This window comes from Mirounga angustirostris, unplaced genomic scaffold (assembly GCF_029215605.1).
Source record: "Mirounga angustirostris isolate CCGP_5_RB_7025 unplaced genomic scaffold, mMirAng1.0.hap1 SCAF_10, whole genome shotgun sequence".
NCBI lineage: Eukaryota > Metazoa > Chordata > Mammalia > Carnivora > Phocidae > Mirounga > Mirounga angustirostris.
The window spans coordinates 38,784,967-38,806,265 of record NW_026991718.1 but is presented as its reverse complement, the minus strand read 5'-3'; the positions used below and the strand labels follow the sequence as shown (position 1 = coordinate 38,806,265).

General features: G+C 42.1%; 1 protein-coding gene and 1 non-coding gene across 4 annotated transcripts in view; both read left to right on the top strand.

Annotated features, from left to right (window-relative positions):
* PTCD3 (pentatricopeptide repeat domain 3) overlaps positions 1-21,299 on the top strand; it is a 29,282-nt gene that overhangs the window by 5,809 nt on the left and 2,174 nt on the right. For 2 of the 3 annotated variants that reach the window (XM_045884612.2, XM_045884613.3), the window contains exons 5-23: positions 2,501-2,569; positions 3,179-3,283; positions 4,775-4,898; positions 6,877-6,992; positions 8,168-8,235; positions 9,408-9,495; positions 10,000-10,060; positions 10,545-10,630; positions 11,334-11,478; positions 12,146-12,196; positions 14,470-14,559; positions 14,860-14,888; positions 15,727-15,833; positions 16,994-17,072; positions 17,162-17,252; positions 18,114-18,199; positions 18,693-18,841; positions 20,327-20,368; positions 20,951-21,109. In XM_045884612.2, coding sequence (XP_045740568.1) covers positions 2,501-2,569; positions 3,179-3,283; positions 4,775-4,898; positions 6,877-6,992; positions 8,168-8,235; positions 9,408-9,495; positions 10,000-10,060; positions 10,545-10,630; positions 11,334-11,478; positions 12,146-12,196; positions 14,470-14,559; positions 14,860-14,888; positions 15,727-15,833; positions 16,994-17,072; positions 17,162-17,252; positions 18,114-18,199; positions 18,693-18,841; positions 20,327-20,368; positions 20,951-21,109 — 1,745 coding nt within the window. The remainder of the gene's footprint in view (positions 1-2,500; positions 2,570-3,178; positions 3,284-4,774; positions 4,899-6,876; positions 6,993-8,167; positions 8,236-9,407; positions 9,496-9,999; positions 10,061-10,544; positions 10,631-11,333; positions 11,479-12,145; positions 12,197-14,469; positions 14,560-14,859; positions 14,889-15,726; positions 15,834-16,993; positions 17,073-17,161; positions 17,253-18,113; positions 18,200-18,692; positions 18,842-20,326; positions 20,369-20,950; positions 21,110-21,299) is intronic. The other variant, XM_064572237.1, reaches the window with a different exon arrangement.
* LOC123852231 (small nucleolar RNA SNORD94) lies at positions 19,798-19,934 on the top strand. Its single transcript, XR_006792838.1, has one exon. It is a non-coding gene; the product is annotated as a small nucleolar RNA SNORD94 (small nucleolar RNA).

The following is a 21,299-nucleotide window of genomic DNA, read 5'->3' as shown; positions in this document are numbered from 1 at the left end:
CAGCTATGATTTATTATAGAAAAAGGATACAAAGCAAAGTCGACTAAGGGAAAAGGCACATGGGGTGAAATCCAGAAGAAACCAGGTGCAAGTTTCCAAGAGTCCTTTCCCAGTGGAGTCACAAAGGACACGTTTAATTCCTCTAGCCGAGTTGTGACAGCACGTGTGAAACATCTGCCACAAAAGCTCATTAGAAACTCAGGGCCCAGAGGTTTTTTGGTGTCTGGCCACATAGGCACCCTGTGCCTGGCACATATCAGAATTCCAGACTTTCAGAAGGAAGGCAGGAGTTCACTGTAAGCCACATTTGCACAAACAGTTTAGGCACAGTGAGCCAGTCTCCTCAGTACTGGGGATGGTGGGAACCCTCCCAAATCCAGGTTTCCAGGTGCCAGCCAAGGGCCAGCCTTGCAAGCAGACCTTTCTAAGGACAGCAGTCACGGGCCTGGTAACTCTTTCTACACATTATCAGATTTTAAATTCTTGTCATCACCGTGACGGCTTTAGTCATCTAAGTCATCGTCATCATCTCTTACTGCCCTGGACTGATCACAGCTCTCTCTTCCACTGCCCAAGCTCCCCACAGACTGCTCGCAGTTAGGCAGCCCTAATGATCCCAGTAAAATATTGGATCACATCACTCCTTCCGGAGAACTCAAGTGGCCTCTCATTTGTCATAATTGGGGTAAAAACTGAAGTCCGTATGAGGGCTCCTAAGACCCTCCCATGATCCTCCCCATCCCCACATTACCTCTCTGACAGCGTCTCTTGCTGTCTTCCCGGGCACCCTACCCGAGCCTGGCTAATTCTGTTTCCCAGCAGGCACGCCTCTGTCTCAGGGTCTAGGGTTTGCTGTTCCTTCTGCCTGGACTGTTTCCCCTGAGATACTCACATTACTTGCTCCCTCACCTGCTTAGCTCCTTGCCTCAGTGTCACTCTTACAGTGAGGCCTTCCCTGACCATCCCACTTAGGTTGTAGATCTGCTACTTTCTTGTCCCTTTTTCTACTTCATTTTTCTGCATAGCAGTTAACTGTTTTTAATTTAACTATATATTGTTTATTTTTATTTTCTGTAGGTCCCCCCCCCACTAGACTGTAAGCTCTATTGGGGTGGGGGGTGATCTTATTGTCTCCCTTATAGCTAGAAAAATGCCTGGCACAAAGGTGCTTTATAAATAATGAATAGGAAGGCACTGAACTATGGCCATGGCAGTTGGGATAAGGGATAGTGGAGTCGGTAGGGGAAGTTAAGGAGCTAGCGATGGTTGGGTCTGATGATAGCTCAGTTGAATGGAAGTAGTGGGACAGGATCTACAGGTTGGACTGCAGAGTGGTCAGTACCATTCACTGAGAGAAGGCAGGACAGGTAGTAGCTTCAGGAAAGTTCACTTTGGGGATCCGTTTGGTTCGAGGCATCTGAGCTCCGGGGCCAGAGTGGAGTTGTTCCACACAGACTGTGGAGGACTTGGAAATCATGGAGGGAGGGAAAATGGGAGATAAATAGGAAGAATAAGTCTAGTAAGTTACAAGAAGTCCAGCATGTCACCAAAACTAGAGGCCCTAAACAGGTGTCTAACAAGGGTGGTGCAGAGGATCAGAACCAGAGCCAGGCACTAGTTTGTAATCAAGGAATGAGTAGTCCGGGGCAACTAACCTAGAACTGCCACCTCTGGTTTACCATTACATGACTGCCTCATTTAGTAGAGTGACATGACTGGATGAAATGAGCCTCCCATGACTATGAAGGATATGGGTTTTGAAAGTAGCAGCAGGAGGCTGAGACCCCCCCCCCCCAAAAAAATCCTACCTCCAGGCCTTAGGTATGAGCAGCCTTCCCTTGAGAGTTGCAGGGAAGCTGTCCCTTGGAGAGTCCAAGTGAGTAAGACATGGCATGAAGGGGACAGTCAGGAGAGATTCTGGATATAGGGTGAGTTTTTCCTATGGAACAAAGGTCCCAGAAGGCCCAGGAAAGGCGGTTCCAAGGGAGAAGAGAGGAATAGAGGAAGTAATTGGGGGGCAGGTTTTCAGTGGTACTGAAGAGTTTTGTTCAGGGTTCTCCTCTTAGAACAATGTGAAAAAGTGTATAGAACCTCCGGCAACAGGACGCAGGAGCAGCTGCTGTTTGCTCCTTCCCAGAGGGCACAAGCGTATCCTCCGTTTGGAGGAGGGATTCTTGGGTGGGTAGTGGCCAGGCTTTGAAGGAATGCAGGACACTGGTGCCCATACTAGTTAATTCAGAGGATCTTTCGTTTAAAACATCAGTAGTTCCTGGTAGCACCCTCAGATCTAAAGAAGCAGTCATGGGGGTTTGAGCCATTGTTTGCTTGGTGTGTAATGACAGAGCTGAGAGTGGGGTATCGGTATTGGTGTTTCTTTCAGTATACATACCTTTCTGTATGTGTTACATATGTAATTAAAACTTACCTCACAGAGCTTTTGGTCATCAAAACTCAAGATCTTAGTGAAAATCTAACTAAAGAGATTTCTGTGTCTTCATAGGACATCACAGCTGCCCCTTACGCATTTCAGGATGACCCTTACCTCATACCAACATCCTCTGTGGAATCTGTGAGTGTTCTCCTGGAGTTGTTTTTTTTTTTTTTTTTAAGATTTTATTTGTTTATTTGAGAGAGAGAGTGAGAGAGAGAAAGAGCACAAGAGGGGGGAGCGGGAGAGGGAGAAGCAGACTCCCCGCCAAGCAGGGAGCCCGATGCGGGACTCGATCCCGGGACTCCAGGATCATGACCTGAGCCGAAGGCAGTCGCTTAACCAACTGAGCCACCCAGGCGCCCCTCCTGGAGTTTTTCTAGCGTTATATTTTATCTTGCTTGTTTGGGTGCAAACACGGATATAGAATTTAGCTTCGGTGTAAAAACCTTTGAAAAGGTAACAGTTTCAAAGCTTTAGAGATTGGCTGTGGAAGGGATTTGGGATTTAATACGTAGGGCTCTGACACTGGAGCAGTCCACTCGGTTTCAGTGCACTGGTTTTATGTACCCCAAGCTGTATATAAGATGTGACCTAAAATGTTACACTCAGTAGCAGAGGCGGATATATAACATGTGTAATTTAACTTCTAATTGGTTTTCTATGTATTGTTGCATTCTTTGAGGGGGAGGCTTGCTGAGGGTATAATTTTCATCTCTTGAGTCAGTTTAAATCTTTTTCTTTATGTAGCGTTCATTTTTATTGGCGAAGAAGTCTGGGGAGAATGCAGCAAAGTTTATTATTAATTCCCATCCGAAGTATTTTCAGAAGGACATAGCTGAACCTCATATACCGGTAAGGAGAGATGATAGTGATTTTTCGGGTATTACTACGTAAATGTAAATTAAACCACGTTTTCATGGCTAATATTTCAGTAGCCACTTGAATGTTCTCAGTATTGGGTGAAGTCTTTTGATGTGTATAGTTATCTTTGCTTACACTAGTAACTTTTTTTTTCTTTTTTTTTTTTTTTTAACTCCTGTCTGTATTTGCTCCTCATCCTGTTTTCCCTATTTGGCTTCTGTGACACCAGAATCTTAGGTCTTTACCTCTGTGACTGTTCTTTTCAGTTTTCTTCAGTAGCTTTTCTCTCCACCCCTTGAATGTGGAGGTCTTGGCCCAGATCCCTCTACTGTGATAGTCCAGTGTCCTCGTTTCTCTTTAGAGTGTGTCACCCTTTCTGCCTTTTGCTTTGAACTCCAAATTGTATTTCCAACTACCTCTGCGTCCTGTAGTCATGAAGCATGAATGTCGTGCGCACGCGGCGTGTCAGCCATCGCACTCGGCGCCGGTGTTACGGGGGTCAGCGGAACAGAGGCACCTCTGCCCTCCGGGGTTTATTAGTGGAGATAGTAACCTCAGGCTCGTGTCCCAGACTCCTTTCTTCCTGAAAGGCATGCACCCAGGCACAGCCTCCTCAAGCAGCAGCTCTCAGTGACAAAGTAGGAGGTCATTGTGATTGTGCAGGTGACAGTGCCCGAGTCCCATGTGGGGACAGTGGCAGTGATAGCCCACCCGAGCCCTTGGATGTTTCTGATTAGCAGTTACTCTTCCGTGCTAATGAGCTCACTTCTGCTTGACGCCTTCCATGGGTCCCTGCCTCCCTGGCAGACAGCACTGTCACACCTTCCAGATCTCTCGTCGTTTACATTCACGCTGTGCTGTGATTCTTTCCTTCCTTGCTCTCTCCGTTAGATGCGGAGAACCCTGAAGGTAGAGAAGGACTTTGATCTGTGCCTCCAATGCCTCGCTTCGTGCCTGGCAGAAAATGGCATTCAATAAGTATCGAAATAAACTAGTGAGTGAGGTGAAATCAGCCTACCTTGGTGATGGTCAATGTTTTTAGAGTAAAAGAAGCATCAGGGCTGAAAGGGTTCTCCCTGTGCAAACCAGGTATCCTCTTGACACTTTGAAACAAGATTGGAAGGAAAGGAGAAAGGATAGTTTTCGGCAGGGGATGAGACAAGTTCAACTTGAGGGTGGGGAAGTTAGTTGGAAACCGGATTCTTTGGATATGAATTAAATATTTATTTATTTTGGGGTGCTTTTAAATTCTCCCTGAGCTAGGAGATAGTTAATTGATCTTGTTTTGGATCCTGGAGGGGTTCTTCGATTTTTTTTTTTTTTTCTTTTTTTTTTTCTAGTTCCTGCGGAGATGTACACGTGGTACCTGGTGCGTGAAACATGAATTGGGACAGTGAAGTTTTATTTTTGTGTGTTGGTGATAAAAGTTTAGTCCTGCTCCCTTTTACCTGTTTGTGGTAACTAGCCATTTTCTTTTCCTAGTGTTTAATGCCTGAGTACTTTGAACCTCAGATTGAAGATATAAGTGAAGCAGCCTTGAGGGAAAGAATCAAACTCAAAAAAGTCAAAGCTTCTGTGGACATGTTTGATCAACTTTTGCAAGCAGGTGACTCAGTTCATTTAAAGCACTCCTAAGAACGTGGGCTCGGAAGTGGGCTGTGGTTACGTGATCCTGCTGGTTGTGAGCAAAGGTTACAAGGATCTCTACTTGATGCGGTGTTCGTGCTTTTAACAGTTAATAATATTTCAAGTTGTGCTTCAGCTTTCAAAGTATAAGTGAAATAAGTGAGATGGAGTTGCAACTTAGTTTATTGTGCTCTTGGGCTGTATTGTGCAGCAGATAGAGAAATTATAGAGCCATTCTTCCTTGGCTTCCATTTTTAACGTTAGGTGTGTACATAACTGTATTCAGATTTCTTGTACTCTTTAAATATGTTTGGAGACATAGACAAGAGAGGAATATTTAAAAAGGAAAGAGCACTGAACTGGGATACTGATTCTAACTCTAACACTGATTAGCTCTGTGGCCTTGGGAAAAAAATCACTTAATTTCTCAGAATTTCTGTCTCTCATTCTCTGGCTCTCTGACTTTGATCTGGATGACCCTCTAGCAGAATAGGTCTAAACTGCATGGCTTGTCAACTGCCAGGGGACGAGTGTACCTGTAGTGACATCAAAGGCAGCAGGATTGTAAGTTAGTGGACTCCAGAGTGCTGTTCCGTGACTTAGGATAACAAGCAGTCAAACACAGAAGCGATAGGAACTGGACGGAATCACTCCGTGTATTCTCGAACACAAGAAACCTTTACAGAAAGTTGTATCTGATTGGAGAATTTTGGTGTGTTGTCTGCTGTGGCATTGGATATGCAGATGCATTGCTGACGCACGTTATAACTGAGAGAGGCTTTTGCCTCTGCTCATTGACTATGGTAAACGCTAAGACTGCATTCAAGCACGTCGTGCTCAGACCGGTCTTGCTCTAGTTTCATGCACTGTGCTGTAGGCGCACGCAGACATTCAGCGAGCGGTTCTAAAGACGGCGTGTCAGACCCGCAGCTCAGAGTCACAGAACAAGCCGATACGCTGTGGGGGGGTTGGAGGAAGTTTTACTGTCAAGCCCCTAATAAGTACCAATTTGCTTGACATTTCACTTACTTAATTTAATTCTATTATGTGCTGTGTTTTATAATCATTTTATAAAGGAAGCTGGTTATTAAGTAAGTTTCCAGGGATACACAGTTCTGGGATAGTAAGATCAGCCAGTCCAGTTTCCCTCCACAGCCTCTCTTCTCTCCACTCTGCCGTGCTCTTTTCTGAGATTTTAAATTTCCTGATTGGCATTTTTATTAGTATATTTTCTTTAGAAAAAATAATACTTCCTGTTCCCTTTTTTTCCCTAGTGTCAAGACGGGAACATAACGTTTTTGAGTATCACTTTTTTTTTTTTTAAGATTTTATTTATTAATTAGCACAAGCAGGGGTGTGGCAGGCAGAGGAAGAAGCAGGTTTCGCAGAGCAGGGGGAACCCGATGTGGGGCTTGATCCCAGGACCCCAGGATCATGACCTGAGCCGAAGGCAGCCAACTGAGCCACCCAGGCGCCGAGTATCACTTTTTTAAAAGCTACGATAATTAGACATTTATGCTAGTATTTCTAGGCAAGCGTTCCAGTGAGGGCCTGGATCCAAGTGGAATAGTTCTGCTTGCATTTGTTAAAAAATGGAACTGGGCCAGGGGAACTAAGTGGCAGTAATTTGCAGAGTGTTCAGTTTGGAAACAATAGTTAAAACCTTGAGATCGTTTCTCTGGGGACATGAGTATGTAAAATAAGTGAGCACAGGGTCAGGCATTGTCTTGTGCTTTAGTCCCTCCTGTCAGACCCCATGGTTAGTAGGGATTGTGTCCCTGTCTGCATTCCTCCAAGTTGATGTGGAGTGCGTACTCATCCATTCTTAGAATGGTTCATGACACTAAATACGAGCCAAGAAAGCCACAGTTTGTAGAAGAAGTGAAGAATTTTAATCCAGTGAGCTTCAGTTCTTTAATGTTTCAATGTTTCTTTCCCTTTTTTTCTCCTACCCACAGGAACCACCGTATCTTTGGAAACAAGTAATAGTCTCTTGGATTTGTTGTGTTACTATGGTGACAAGGAGCCCTCATCTGATTATCATTTTCAGAAAAGTGAAAAATCAGAAGAGTTGGTAATGGATTTTGGCAGTGATTTTTTTAAAATTTCTTTTGATAGCAATAACCATTTCAACATAAGGCGGGTTCTTACGCCATATGTTAGGGTAGTAGAGATTTGTTCTGAGACGTGATATGGTATAGTAGCTTTGATAAAAAGTGGTTTGGAGGAAGAAAGATTTAAAACAATTATTTTAATTCTGGTTTCCTTCTTAAAAATATTTTGACCTTGCCTACCACATGCAGGCAAAGCTTTGACCAGAAATGTTTAGGCAAATTCTTCTGTTGTTACTTACAGTAACCATATGATGTGTAAGGAACAGGGAAAGACTCCAGGGCCCCAGCCCCCCCCCCAAATGCATACGTAACATGGGCAGAGAGGAGTGACCACACTGCTGGGGGTGCAGAGCGGTACAGTGCCAAGGGCTGGCCTGTAGATAGGGAGTTCTATCTTAATTTCTCAACCCAAGAGTTTTATTTCTAGAAAAAGATCCCAAGGACATCTTTAGGTCATGTGAACAAAGATTATATACATCATTTTTATAATATTCATACGTGTAGTTACAAAAATGTGGAAAACTGGATGTCCAGTGGCATGTCATTGGATTATGGTAATGTGGTGATGGTGTAGTGTAGGTCTATTTGGCTGTGGAAAGATGCACCATATATTGATAAATGAGAAGATAGGCAGACAATATTTCATTTTTTTGAAATACTTTCATATGCATGAGGGAAAATGAAAAGTGCTTTTCCTTCCGTTTATGTCTAATTTTCCTCCACTAAATATGGAGTATTTACGTACAGAGTAATTAAGTCTTTTAAAATGTATAGGCATCTACGTTATTTCTGTGTGGATCAAGCTAGATAGAACCAGCTCAAGCCAGGCTGTGTTTGGATTTCCGGTTTCTGTCTCTGAGTGAGGCTATGCAGGGAACTGGCTTCATCTATCTACAGGCCATCAGTTCTCGTTTTAAGTGCTAGCTTTACTTTTCATCTCTCAGTGAGCTGATTTATGCTGAAAAAATTATCAGTTTTTTAAATGAACACTTGGTTCTTTTCTTCACCTTCTGTTGGATCTGTATTTTATTTTTCCGAAGTTTTCTTTGCCTTTCCGGGATTTTAAGTATTCTAAGTAGGAAAATGCATTGCATTGTTATTTTTTTGTTTTATTTCTGTTGATGGTTCATTTCAGGAGGAGGCCGCGGAGGAAAATGATGAGAAATCTAAGAAGGCTGATCAGCAGTTTGGAGTCACATGGAGGTATGTTAACACATCGTTAGAACCTTGTAGTATGGGTTTTTATGGCGCTTGGCATGTTCCCGAAGAGGTGCTCCTGAAGTTTTCTAAAATAGAATTTGTTTTTAGCATACAATACAAATGTGACCTTGGTATTCATATGCGTTTAGAGCTCGTTTCCATAGGATCTTTACTTCCAACCAGCAGTACAAGGTTGACACTTCATTCTTTGTAGCCCCCCCCCACCCCATTTCACTTCATGTCACCTTCACCTAATGTTGGTTTCTTGGGTAGTTTCATCAGTGCTACTCGCAATATGTACCTCCTGTTGTGAAAGATTGGCTAATTTTGTTTACGTAAGAATACACATACACTAGAATGTAATTCTAAAGTAAGGCTGCTGGCCAGCAAGCAGAAATACTCAGCATTTCCAGACAAAAGGTGAGTAACGTTTAACATTTCAGAATTTAAGTTAACTGAATAGAAATGTGTAAGAGAGATTTCACGTGGACATCTGGAGGAGAGCTACCATTAATATCTGAAGTCTTTTGAAGTGATAAATTGAATAGAATCAAACATTAAATTTCTTTAGTAGATGTTAATAATTTCGCATAGTGGTTAAGAGCATGGACTTTGGCATACCATCCTGGCTCAAATCCTGCTTCTGATTTCCAAGACCTCTGTAAAGAGGCAGAAGCAAGATACAGCATGGTCTCAATAACATGGTTACATTGATTGATTGATTGATTGACTGATAGGGAAGAAAGAAGGAAGGAAGATGCACCCAAGTGTGACACGTACACGCTAGAATACGAGAGAGAGATTCAGGAGAAACTGCTTGTCCGTGGTGGCCTCTGGGGAGTTGTATATGGTTGAGAGAGGGTGGGCAAACTTCACTGTATACCCTCTGTACACTTTTTTTTATTTGTTTAGTATTGTGAGTATATATTTTTTGTAAAAATTTTCAGTCCTGGTTCTGTCATTAACTGCCAAGAAGGCGGACCACTTGAGGTTTTTGAGCCTCGGTTTTTCCCACTTTTCAGAATGATAACCATGTCTCTCTCTCTGTCTGGATGGTAGGAATTGTGTGTATGAAGTGCTTGGCACAGTGCTTGGAACATTTTGAACTCACAAGAGATTGTGATAGCTATTGCTTTTTCCTGTTTCCCCTGGTTCGTTTACTCTTCTGTGTCTAGGGCAAAAAACAATGCTGAGAGAATCTTCGCTCTAATGCCAGAGAAAAACTCACACTCCTACTGCACAATGATCCGAGGAATGGTGAAGGTAACATTTATTTTTCTATTTTTATCTTTAATTTCCACTAAGTCAGGATTTTTCACCCTCAGAATTATTGACAATTGGGCCAGATAATTTGTCGTGGGGGCTCTCCAGTGCAACGTAGAGTGTTTAAAAGCTCCCTGTTCTCTCGGGGTTTCGTACGTAGCAGAGCAGCTCCCTCGCTGCGATCTATTGAAAGTCAGCCCTCGACACAAGGGTATGAATAAAAAAAAAAAAAGAAAAAGAAAAGCTCCCTGTTCTCTACCCACTGCATATCAGTACTACATCCTCCCCAGCCCTCAGTTGTGACAACTAGAAATATCGCCAGGAATTACACATGTCACCTGGGAGGCAAAGTATCCACACAGTGGATTATAAACTTCATGAGAACCAGGACCTTGTCTGTTTTGTTTACTACTGTATTCTCAAACCCTAAAACAGTCGATGTGCAAGTATTTCTTAAGTCAACATGTTAGAGGTTGCTTAATGTTTATGCTTTCTCTGTCCTAGCACCGAGCTCCTGTGCAGGCTTTAAACTTGTACACTGAATTATTAAACAACAGACTCCGTGGTAAGTGTGTTTGTGGAGAATTCTTTTTCTTTCGTTAAGAATCTGTAATATCTGGGACGCCTGGGTGGCTCAGTTGGTTGAGCATCTGCCTTCAGCTGAGGTCATGACGATCCCAGAGTTCTGGGATCAAGTCCCACATGAGCAGGGAGCCCGCTTCTCCCTCTGCCTGCCGCTCCCCCTGCTTGTGGTATCTCTGTCTCTCTCTGACAAATAAATAAATCTTAAGAAAAAAAAAAAAACAACATTTTTGAATCCGCAGAATATTTGGATCTTGCCTCATTTATGAGCTCAGTTTTTATCTTTTCATGTAGCATTGGTATTCATTGGCATATATAGAAGCAGGAGGAGAGATCCAGAGCAGGGGGTGATTGTCTAGTGTTGTGGGCACATGGTAAGTGAGCTAGGAGCCACATGTGTATTACTTCTTTGCCTTAAACTGAGGAATTTAGGGGTTAAACTTCAACCCAGATTTTTGTGTTTACAGCTGATGTGTACACCTTCAATGCATTGATTGAAGCAACAGCATTGAGTGTGAATAAGAATATGGAGGACAAATGGAATAATATACTGGTAAGGAGGAACCCTCAGTTTGTCTTCTGATGGGCCTAAAATACCTTTTCCTAGAAATAAAGGGGGTGGAGACAGCATTTTTTGCACATTTTCATGGCAGATAAAACAGCGCTGGGCACTCAGCGGTTGTGTGTTTACCCCCCCAGCAACCCTGTAGTTTAAATAGCTGTGTCTGACATGTGAGAAGAAACGTTAACTGACCCAGAGTTCAGAAAGACCTCAGTTGCTTTATTTCTCATCATAGTTTTTTAGTCACAAAAATGTATATTAACTGAAACGTTTTTATCAGGTAAGTCTGAAAAATTATGTTCATTGGATTTAAATAACTTAGGAATAGAAATGTTTTTATGTTTTTACATAAATAATAGAAATGTATCATCTTTTACTTAAATACCATGTTTATGTGTCTTTATACCATACTGCTGCTTATTTTAAAGGAAAACACTGCAGTTCATTCTAGTCTGTTCTTTTGCTTTACTAGGCAGGGTGAAGACAGTTGGACCCCTTGATCAAGTGAGGTGGGGTGACTTCTCTAAAAGGCAGAGTGACTGGTCCTGCTAATAGATAATTCTTAAATTAGGGATATATTTAGTAACGTTAGACTTAGCCAGAGAGCCAAGTTCTTTTTTAGTGTGTAATATTAGTTAATTGGACAAATTACCTACCCAGGCAGAAACGAGACTTACGCTTTTGACTCAACTAGGAGTTGCTAAAACAAATGGCTGCACAGAAGGTGAAACCAAATCTACAGACATTTAATACCATTCTGAAATGCCTCCGGAGATTTCATGCATTTGGAAGATTGCCAGCCTTACAGACCTTTCGTGAAATGAAAGCCATCGGAATAGGTGAGTATGTGTCATGTCCCTCCCTGGAGGCTGAGCCAGTGCTGGCCAGAAGTCTTAGATGCAGACAGGTAGAAAAGAGATGGTAAACTTTTTGCCGTTTATATAATGTATTGAGAACTTCGATTCCACCATTTGGCATTACAAATATTTAGTAATGGTGGGAGCTCCTTTATCTTCATGCTCTTTATAGCAAATTACAGTGTTCTTTTAATATTTTAGGTACTTTTCTGTGGATTTTTGGGGAGAACTGTTCACTTAAGAATTAAGTAGTTTTAAATCCCATGACATTTGCTAGCGTAATTAAGTATTTGAACCTAAATGTGCTACTATGTTGTATAGTTTTCTGTAATTATTAAAGGTTGTTTGGGCATCAGTTCACTTCAGTATGTTTTAGTGTTCTTGAACGAAGAATTATAGTATAAGTGCGTTAGCTATAACATTTACTAATGATATGTCAAGGCTTTCTAAGAGTGTTTATGATCCCTTTCCACTTAACATTAATTAAAATGAGCTATGACAGGTCTTTGTTCAGAGGAATAGAAATGTATCATCTTTTACTTAAATACCAAGGTCAGTGTGTTTTTAGTTCAGTGTGCCTCAGTAAACTGTATTTTTGGACAGCTGTGTTTGACTTCTTTCTTATTTTTTTGTCAACCTGGTAATTTAGAACCCTCGCTTGCAACATACCACTATATTATTCAGCTGTTTTATCACCATGGTATGTATGACGTTATGTATTAATTTATATAGAAAGCTGACACATTCCCTTATGTTTATGTGATTGTTACAGGTCTCTTTCACTACATACGATTTAAGAATAGAGAACACAAATTAACATTCCTGTAGCCTGAGCAAAAAGTTATTCCAGCTGGAGGGGACAGGGCCATTAAATGTACTAACAGTGTTGGTGTACAATTACAAATGGTCCAAAGGTGGGGCGCCTGGGTGGCTCAGTCGTTAAGCGTCTGCCTTCAGCTCGAGTCATGATCCCAGGGTCCTGGGATGGAGGCCCGCATCGGGCTCCCTGCTCAGCGGGAAGCCTGCTTCTCCCTTTCCCTCTGCCCCTCCCTACCGTTCATGCTCTCTCTCTCTCTCTTTCAAATGAGTAAGTGAAATCTTTAAAAACAAAGAAATGGGGGCGCCTGGGTGGCTCAGTCGTTAAGCATCTGCCTTCAGCTCAGATCATGATCCCAGAGTCCTGGGATCGAGCCCCGAATGGGGCTCCCTGCTTGGTGGGAAGCCTGCTTCCCCCTCTCCTCCCTGCTCATGCTATCTTCTCACTCTCTCTCTCTCTCAAATAAATAAATAAAAATGTAAAAAAAAATCAAAAATAAAAAGACTTAAAAAAAAAAAATGGTCAGAAGGTATGTTAGTCTGGAGTTCTTTTGCCCCTCCAGAGCTGTGCTTTTCAGGCAAACAGCCGTTAGGCACACATGCCTCCTTAATGAAAGTTAAAGGACACTGAAGATTTGTTCATCGAATTAGTGCTGGGTACCCACGTGTGGCCGCCGGCTGCTGTATGCAGTGACGCAGCGAGAGAACATTCCCATTTGTACAGGGACTTGTTGGACAGTGCTGCTCCACCATAACCTTGACCTTGTAGGAGAACCTTTTGGCTCCGTTTGTCACATGCTTTAGGTCAGCCACTTCCTGTAGGAGCTGTGCTCTGTTGAACGGACTCCAGAGCAAGGCACACTGGAGCTGAAATTTCACCTCCATCATTTACCAGTTGTGCCAGAGGGACTGGATACCCTACCTGAGTGAATACCATAGGGCCGTAACGATGAAATGAACTATGCCCAGTGTCTTGTCTCTGCTTGGAAGGCATGCAGTAGGCACTCCTAGTCTGTCAGTTTTTAGCCATTTGCCCCAACCTGAGAAAGAACTCCTGGGTTCAGAAATGACTGCTTCAGTCCTTTTCTCCTGTGGTTGACTTTATATATATAAAACAGAGAAGAACTTGAGTATCTCTGTTTTGGTGGACTAATTTTACAAAATCCACATCCTCACCTATGAGGAGGATTTTTATTTTTTAGGGTGCCAGTGGGGGGAAGAGGTAACAGACTTTATCTTGGAAACAGGTAAACAGTTTCCACAATAATTATCTTCTAAAATTTTACTCAACCTTGATGACGTTATAGTGAAACTAGTGTTTCTGACCCCAAAGCCTGTTGCATTTTTTTCTGCCATCACACATCACTTCGGTTCAGCTGCGTTCTGCTTCCTAAGTAACACTCGGGAACATGGGGGCAGACTCAGAGGAGAAGTGTCCATTTGTACACATAGGTAAACTGGCTCCCTGCAGTAACCACTTACACGTATTTACTCAAAGGAGAAAGCCTAAAGAAAGGATACATGTAGATTATTATGTAATTGATAAAATGATTAGAAATGCCAGCAAATGGAAACACGCTTGAGGAAATTGTAGAAATACATCTGTACTGTCATTAAAACTACACTATCACTTGTGTGCGGATAAGGTAGGGAACAGATTGTATGAATAAGGTGATGTGTTGGGAATTGTGTAGGTGCATTTTATACTTATTAGTACTCAGTTCATGTGATTTTAAGAGGATTGCCTAAATCCATTAATTCTACAGTTTTCTTTTTCTTGGCCTTTTCATCCTGATTATACGTAACACAAATGATTACTAGCAAAAAAACGTTTGTTTTTCGAAGTATGTAGATTTGGTGAGGTTGTGTGTGTCTCCCACTTCGGTGAAAGTCAAGCTTGAGACAAGATTAAAGAGGAAGGGCAAGTGTGCTGGGAGCACATAGCCAAAGAGCTGGAACTGTCCAAGATCGTATGGAGAGTTCCCCTCTGTAGTGTGTGCATCTGCTCCTTCAACGAGCATGCGCTCCGCCAGCTGTATGCCGGGCAGTCCGCTGCAGGGGGAAGGGGAGGTGTGGCCCCTTGAACTGCATTCTGTGTGGTTGGTGGGGGTACAGACAGGACTCCTTATGAAGCCTAATTGCTTTTTCGTTCTGCAGAAAACCCTTCAAAAGGATCATCGCTCATACTCTATGACATTATGAACGAATTAACAGGACAGAAATTTTCCCCAAAGGACCCAGATGACGGTATGCACAGAAATTGCTTGTGTGCAACAAAGAGCCTGCTTTCCCGATTGCCAGTTATTAGAGACCTTATGATAGGACAGGGTTTAATTTAGCTTAGTTGTCTTATGGTCATTATTCTGAAGAAGCCAAAATACGTGTGGAGCATTGCTCTATGCTTCCTCTCCTAGAGTTTTTATTCCTTTAGGTTTAACTTACACATTAACAGTTTTCTTGAGTTTTATTTTTAGGATTTTTATTAATGCTCACTTGAAAATATATTTTACCCATTGTAACCAAGACTTTGTGAACTTTGATTTTCAGATATGTTTTTTCAGTCAGCCATGAGAGCAGTAAGTACTGTTTCTTGTTTAACTTTTGTTTTTCTTTTTCCTTTTATCCACTTAAATTCCTCTGTAACTCGTGCGGGGTTGGGGATCTCCCCTAATTCTTTCACTTTCTCTGTTAGTCTTTGGTCCAAATTTTTTTTTTCTCTTAAATTCTATACTAATTCACATAGCATCTCTACCTTTATTTATTGTATATGTTTTCTTTTTTTCACACCTTTGTTCAGATAAGGTTTCAGAGTATTTCATGTTTACCTGTTTGTGACTTTTTAAATTGATAATGGTTTTGAATTTTGGTTTTTCATTTTATGTTAATCAGAAGAAGTTTTAGGCAGTTTCAGAATGGATTAGCATATCCTATTCCCTAAGGATAATTGCTTTCCAAAAGTTCAGTGTGTATCCTTATAGGTTTTTTCCTCTAGGTATTCAAACACACACAACCAGACACATTTCCATTATATTTTGTTTGTTGACAACAACATAGTATTTCATAGGAGGGAGGGACTACAATTTACTTTAACTCTTCTACTGTGAGTGTGTTTTGGAGTTAATTCATGGGATTTTTTGCAAATACAGTGATGCTGAAATGAGCACTGTCTTTGACCAAGTGTTTTCATAGGATTGATTTCTAAAGGTACAATCACTAGATCAAAATCATCTTGTTTTAAATTTCACATAACTTGAGGTTTGCCTTTTTTTTTCCCCTCAATCTTATAACTCATTTGCTGTCAACCAGTAATACATTGAATCTGCATGAGTATTTCCACAAGTAACTCTTTTTAATGTAATGAGCCACCGTTTGGCTGATAAATCTGAGTGATGCTTACTGTTTGCAAATTTTCAGTGCTCGTTTCTCAGAGATCTAGAACTTGCTTATCAAGTACATGGCCTTTTAAACACTGGAGACAACTGGAAATTCATTGGACCAGATCATCGGCGTAACTTCTATTAGTAAGTGTGTTGGAAATGTATCCTTTTGCATTATTGGAGCTTCTTTAAACAACCATTAGTTCTGTAAGTGGGAGACTGTTGGTAGCCCTCCTATGTCATCTCTGCAGGCACCATGCCCCTAACTTACCGTACATGTTAATTGAGCACTTGGAAGTTCAAGCAGTGGTAAACTGATTTGCCAGACTGAGATGTCTGCTGTGTATCTTTTAAACTCTTTTTCTTTGTAATGCTTTAAATACACATTATCTTTTTTCTCTAGGCCCTATTTTATATTTTTGAATGTATGGTAGGGTAGGTCCCTAACAATTTCAACACAGCCTCTTTTTGTTTTGTTTTTTTGTTTTTTAAGATTTTATTTATTAGAGGAGGGGGAGGGGCAGAGGGAGAGAGAGAAGCAGGCTCCCCGCTGAGCAGGGAGCCTGATGCATGGCTCAATCCAGAACCCTGAGATCATGACCCGAGCTGAAGGAAGACACTTAACCAACTGAGACACCCAGGCACCCCAGCCTCTTGTTTTTAAAGATGAAGATATAGAGATGAAGCCCAAAGAGACTCCTTAAATGAGTTTGATTTCAGGTAGATAAAAACAGGAATTTGGGCGCCTGGGTGGCTCAGATGGTTAAGCGTCTGCCTTCAGCTCAGGTCATGATCCCGGGGTCCTGGGATCGAGTCCCACATCGGGCTCCCGGCTCAGCGGGGAGCCTGCTTCTCCCTCTGACCCTCTCCCCTCTCATGCTGTTTCTCGCTTGCTCGCTCTCTAAAAAATAAATAAAATCTTTAAAAAAAAAAACAAAAAAACAGGAATTTAAGGAGGCAGCCTGTTAATAGGCATGTGATGATTGTCTTCTATGTGTCCATATCCTTGCTTCACATTGCATGCTTTTAAAGTGAATGTGATATTCACTGTTGGCTCACCGTGAGCTGAGAGCATGAGGAGGCAGTCATGAATGGCCAGCTGAGGATAAGAAGGTATTAATTGGGAAGTCCAGAGAACATAGTTAGCACCTCTTGAGTCAAGCATTGGCCCATGTAACTTCACATTGTTTGTAACTTACAAATTGATTTTAAATTCTGTGGAACATATCCTATAGCTGTGCTGTAATTCAGTCATTCTGTTGTTAGGGATCTGAGATTAAACCTACCTTTTCTCTCCATTACAGTTCCAGGTTCTTCAGTTTGCTTTGTCTAATGGAACAAATTGATGTCACGTTGAAGTGGTACAAGGACCTGATACCTTCAGTAAGATGATTCATGACCTCTCATTGTAGATGTGCTTATGGGTATCTTTGCTAATACTTTAAAAATGTATTCGTATTTCTCTTAATCAGGTATTCTTTCCCCATTCCCAAACTTTGATAGACCTTCTCCAAGCATTGGATGTGGCCAACCGGCTAGAAATGATTCCTCAAATCTGGAAAGGTTGGTTTCAGTTTGTATGTTCAGGCCCATCTCACTTCATTGCCCTACATTTTGATTAATGTTAGGGATGGAAATTTCCTTTTTTTTTCACTAAATTAAATATATTAGTTAAGGTCTGCTTTATGGTTGTTGACTCACATTGCGTATAATATTGCATGAGTAAAAATGCATTGAAAGTGACCTAAATAAGTTCCTTTGTGACAGGAAAAGGTAGAGTTTGTGCATTTGTTGTGTGACACGACAAAGGGAAGATCCTAGTGCTAATTACATGGCACACCCTCAATCAAAATTCAGGTCTCCATTCGCAAAGCCTTTGTTATTCGTCTGTACCATGCTGCATCATTGTGACTCAATTGTTAACCAGTCAGTGATAAGTTTCTAAGAAATGGGCGTGATTGTGCGTTTCTGTGTATAAAATTGGCTGCAGAAGATGCTGTGTCTCATCTGGTAGGTGATGGTGATCGCAACTTGAGTTTTCTGTCAGCTTCAGGTTTCCATGTCTGAACACTGAGACCATAACCCTGACCTATTTCACAAGATTGCTCTAGTGATTGTTACATCAAAGATGGTTGACAATTACCAGGTGCTATAAAACAGTGTCTTGCCATATGGAGCTGGTAGCTGCTCCAGAGTCGTGCACATGCTGTGTCTCGCACTTGACTGGGAGCAGGTTACTGCCTTCCATCGCTCCTTCATCCATTTTTACCGTGAATTATCCTGCTGGTTTCCTGGAGACCTGGAATAGTGTCAGCACCTGACTTTCACCCACCAAGAACTGTGACAGTGGACAAAGGTCAGCCGAAGAGTTTTGGTTTTACATGACAGTGATCACCATTCACTATGTTCTTTTTCTGTTTCAAGATAGTAAAGAATATGGTCACATTTCTCGCAATGACCTGAAAGAAGAGATTCTGATGCTCATGGCAAGGGATCAGCACCCACCAGAGGTAGGGTTATATCCAGATTCAAGTTATGTTACAGTGATTAGAAGTGTACTAACCAGTACGTTCTCTAACATTGTGGACCTTGTAAGGGTAAGTTCCTTGGTTTCATCAGGGAGACGTTACAGAGAATTCTGCTACCTAAACCCAGATTTAAATTCTACATCTAAACATACCCAGCCATTAGCAGAATCCCATTTCTAAAGTCACTTTCATTCCTCCAGCCCAAAACTGTCTTGACAGTAGTAGCTTTTTGAAAAAATTCCCATCTAAAAAGAAAACCCATAATGTATTTTTGAAGGATGTGGCCAATATTCAAATTATTTACCCCAGAGCAGGGCAGGGCACGTTCTTTTTTATTGCTGGTGTACTATACATGTGATGGGTTCAAATGGTAAAATGCATAGCTCAAAAATGTCAGCGCTTTTGTGGAGTCTTCTGAACTTAGATTCTCCTAAAACCAGCTAGGCAGTTCTGCTGACTCTTCAGGGCCTCTCAGCTTCAGGTGGCGTTTGCTGACTGTGCTGCAGATATCAAATCCACTTACGAGGGCCAGGATGCCAGACAGATTGCTCCTGAGTGGCCAGCCAACTGTCTCAACTATATAGCTGTCCTCTTTTTAAGGGCTGGCAGAACGCAGGAAGCCTGGTGAGTACAAAACCACAAGTGTAAATTAGAAGCATTTGTACTTGGATCTCAGAGAACATTTTCCCAGTCACTAGAATTTTCTAATTTGACTATTAGATGTGTAATCAGAAAAATGAGTTTTCTACATAATGAGTTTTCTCTGGGACTGCAAATACCAACTGAAAAGGAAACTTTTAGAAGACCAGTATAGTATATACGTTGTATTTAAGACAGGACACAGCTTAATAAGGGCTAATTCTCTATTTCTCACCTGTTTTCTGTATCCATGGGCAAGTAGTCACTTGTCCTGTCCACTTAAATAGAATGATCAAAGAATCTTATTTTTGAAAATGCCTTGGACATTTGGCTTATCCAGGTATTTCAAGTGCAGGCTGTGCACTTGGACTTCTGGAAACTGACATTTAAAAACGGCCTTGACTAGGGGCGCCTCGGTGGCTCAGTCATTAAGCATCTGCCTTCGGCTCAGGTCATGATCCTGGGGTCCTGGGATCGAGCCCCACGTTGGGCTCCCTCTGCCACTCCCCCTGCTTGTGTTCTCTGTCAAATAAATAAATAAAAATAAAAATGGCTTTGACTAGAACCATCTTTGGTTTGTGTCACTGTGTACCTACCAGTTAGGTGTTTTCATCAGCACTTCCTTCACATACTAATTCTTAGTGTTTGTGAATGGACACTTTACATGCATTCCTTTTTCCAAAAGCAGAGAAGAAAGAATACTTTTGTTCAGTAAGTGGGGTACTTGTATATGGATTTTTCAACACAAGAAAGTAACTTGATAGGGTGGTCAGCCCAAAATGTGGGTGTTCACTGTCTTCAGGAAAAGCTGGTGAATGAAGGCTTTGCTACCTTAACTGGTCTTAGGAGTGTAAATCACACACATGGCCTGCTACACTGCTAGTGACAAACCTTTGATGCTCGAATTTGTTAACTCAGGTTGACACGCACTTGTTACGAATCAGGCTGTGATGATTGGCGCAGGGGTACGGACCTCAGCTGAATCATGGGAGCTGAATGTATGTGTTTGACCTTTGTCTTGCATGTGGCAGGATGCTGGTGAGCACTTACATGAGACTCATGCCTTAATCTGAGCCTGCTCTTCGCAATGTAATTCTAGGACACTGATCCCGTTCTGGGATCGTAAGAGAGGAAAGAGATCGCACTCTATTGCATCCCTCTCTGCTGCCCACAGGGTGCATCCTGTCCCTGCCAGGACCGAAGTGATTCTCGAGAAAAGGATATTACCCCCCCCCTCCCCAGTAATTCTCAACACTGGCAACGAATCAGACTTGCCTGTGAAACTTGCAATGTACATATGTGAAGTTTGGGAGGAGGGAGTTGAAGCACCGAAGGTGCTTTAGATGTGAACAGGGCTGGGAGCCCGTGGAGCTCACAGATCTGTGTCTTCAGGAACTTCAGAGAACAGTTGTGATCATCCGCTCACCTTCTGTGCTATTTATATTCATATCTTTCTCATATCTTGAACAGGAAAATGTTGGGGCTTTTCAAGAAGCATAATAAGATCCCTGGGTAAGTTGAATTTAACAAGCCTCCCTGGGCACATCCTGGAATTAGCTGCATGGTCTTAACTCTTACCATGGGATGATTGGAATTTCTTCACATTCCTCAGTCACAGTGATTGAGCATTCTTCTGCTCAAGCAAATGGACAATTGCTTCCACCATCTAGGGCATCCTGAAGCAAGCACTGTTTTTAATCTGTGGTTGTTGATTGCAACACACTGGGCATACACTGAACAACAGATCCTTAATGAAGGCACACTGGATCAATGTTCATTGTATCTTTGACCCTTTAGTCTTCGTGGCAGTGCCTGGGTGGCTCAGTTGGTTAAGTGTCTGCCTTTGTCTCAGGTCATGGTCCTGGGGTGCTGGGGTGGAGCCTCATGTCTGGCTTCTCATTGGAAGTCTCCCTCTCCCTCTGCCCCTCCCCCCACTCATGCTGCCCTTCATGTAAGTTTACCTCCAAAGCTACTGTTGTGGATTTCAAGACTCAACTTTATAGAATGCTAGTTTTTACTTTACATATGAATCTGTGAGGGGGCTCAGGGGTTTAGTTTTAAGGGGAATGTTGACATTTTGCCTTTCTTTTACAGAAATGAGTTGTTGAATGAGTTTATGGACAGTGCAAAAGCATCCAGCAGCCCTGCCCAGGCCATTGAGATAGTGAAGCTTGCAAGTGCCTTCAGCTTGCCTGTTTGTGAAGGCCTCACCCAGAGAGTGATGGCTGACTTTGCAATCAGCCAGGAACAAAAGTGAGTCCTGCATCAGATGGAGCAGACGATTTGTCCATCTACCCATTCAATGTTTATAGCTTTCTTCCTCCTGAACTTTTTTCTTTGCAAAACACCAGGATGTGATACCTATTTATTTCACTTGTCATACATGTCAGAGCCTATAGATTTGGCTCTTGGAAACTTTTCCCTTTTCATTAGAGTTTAAGTT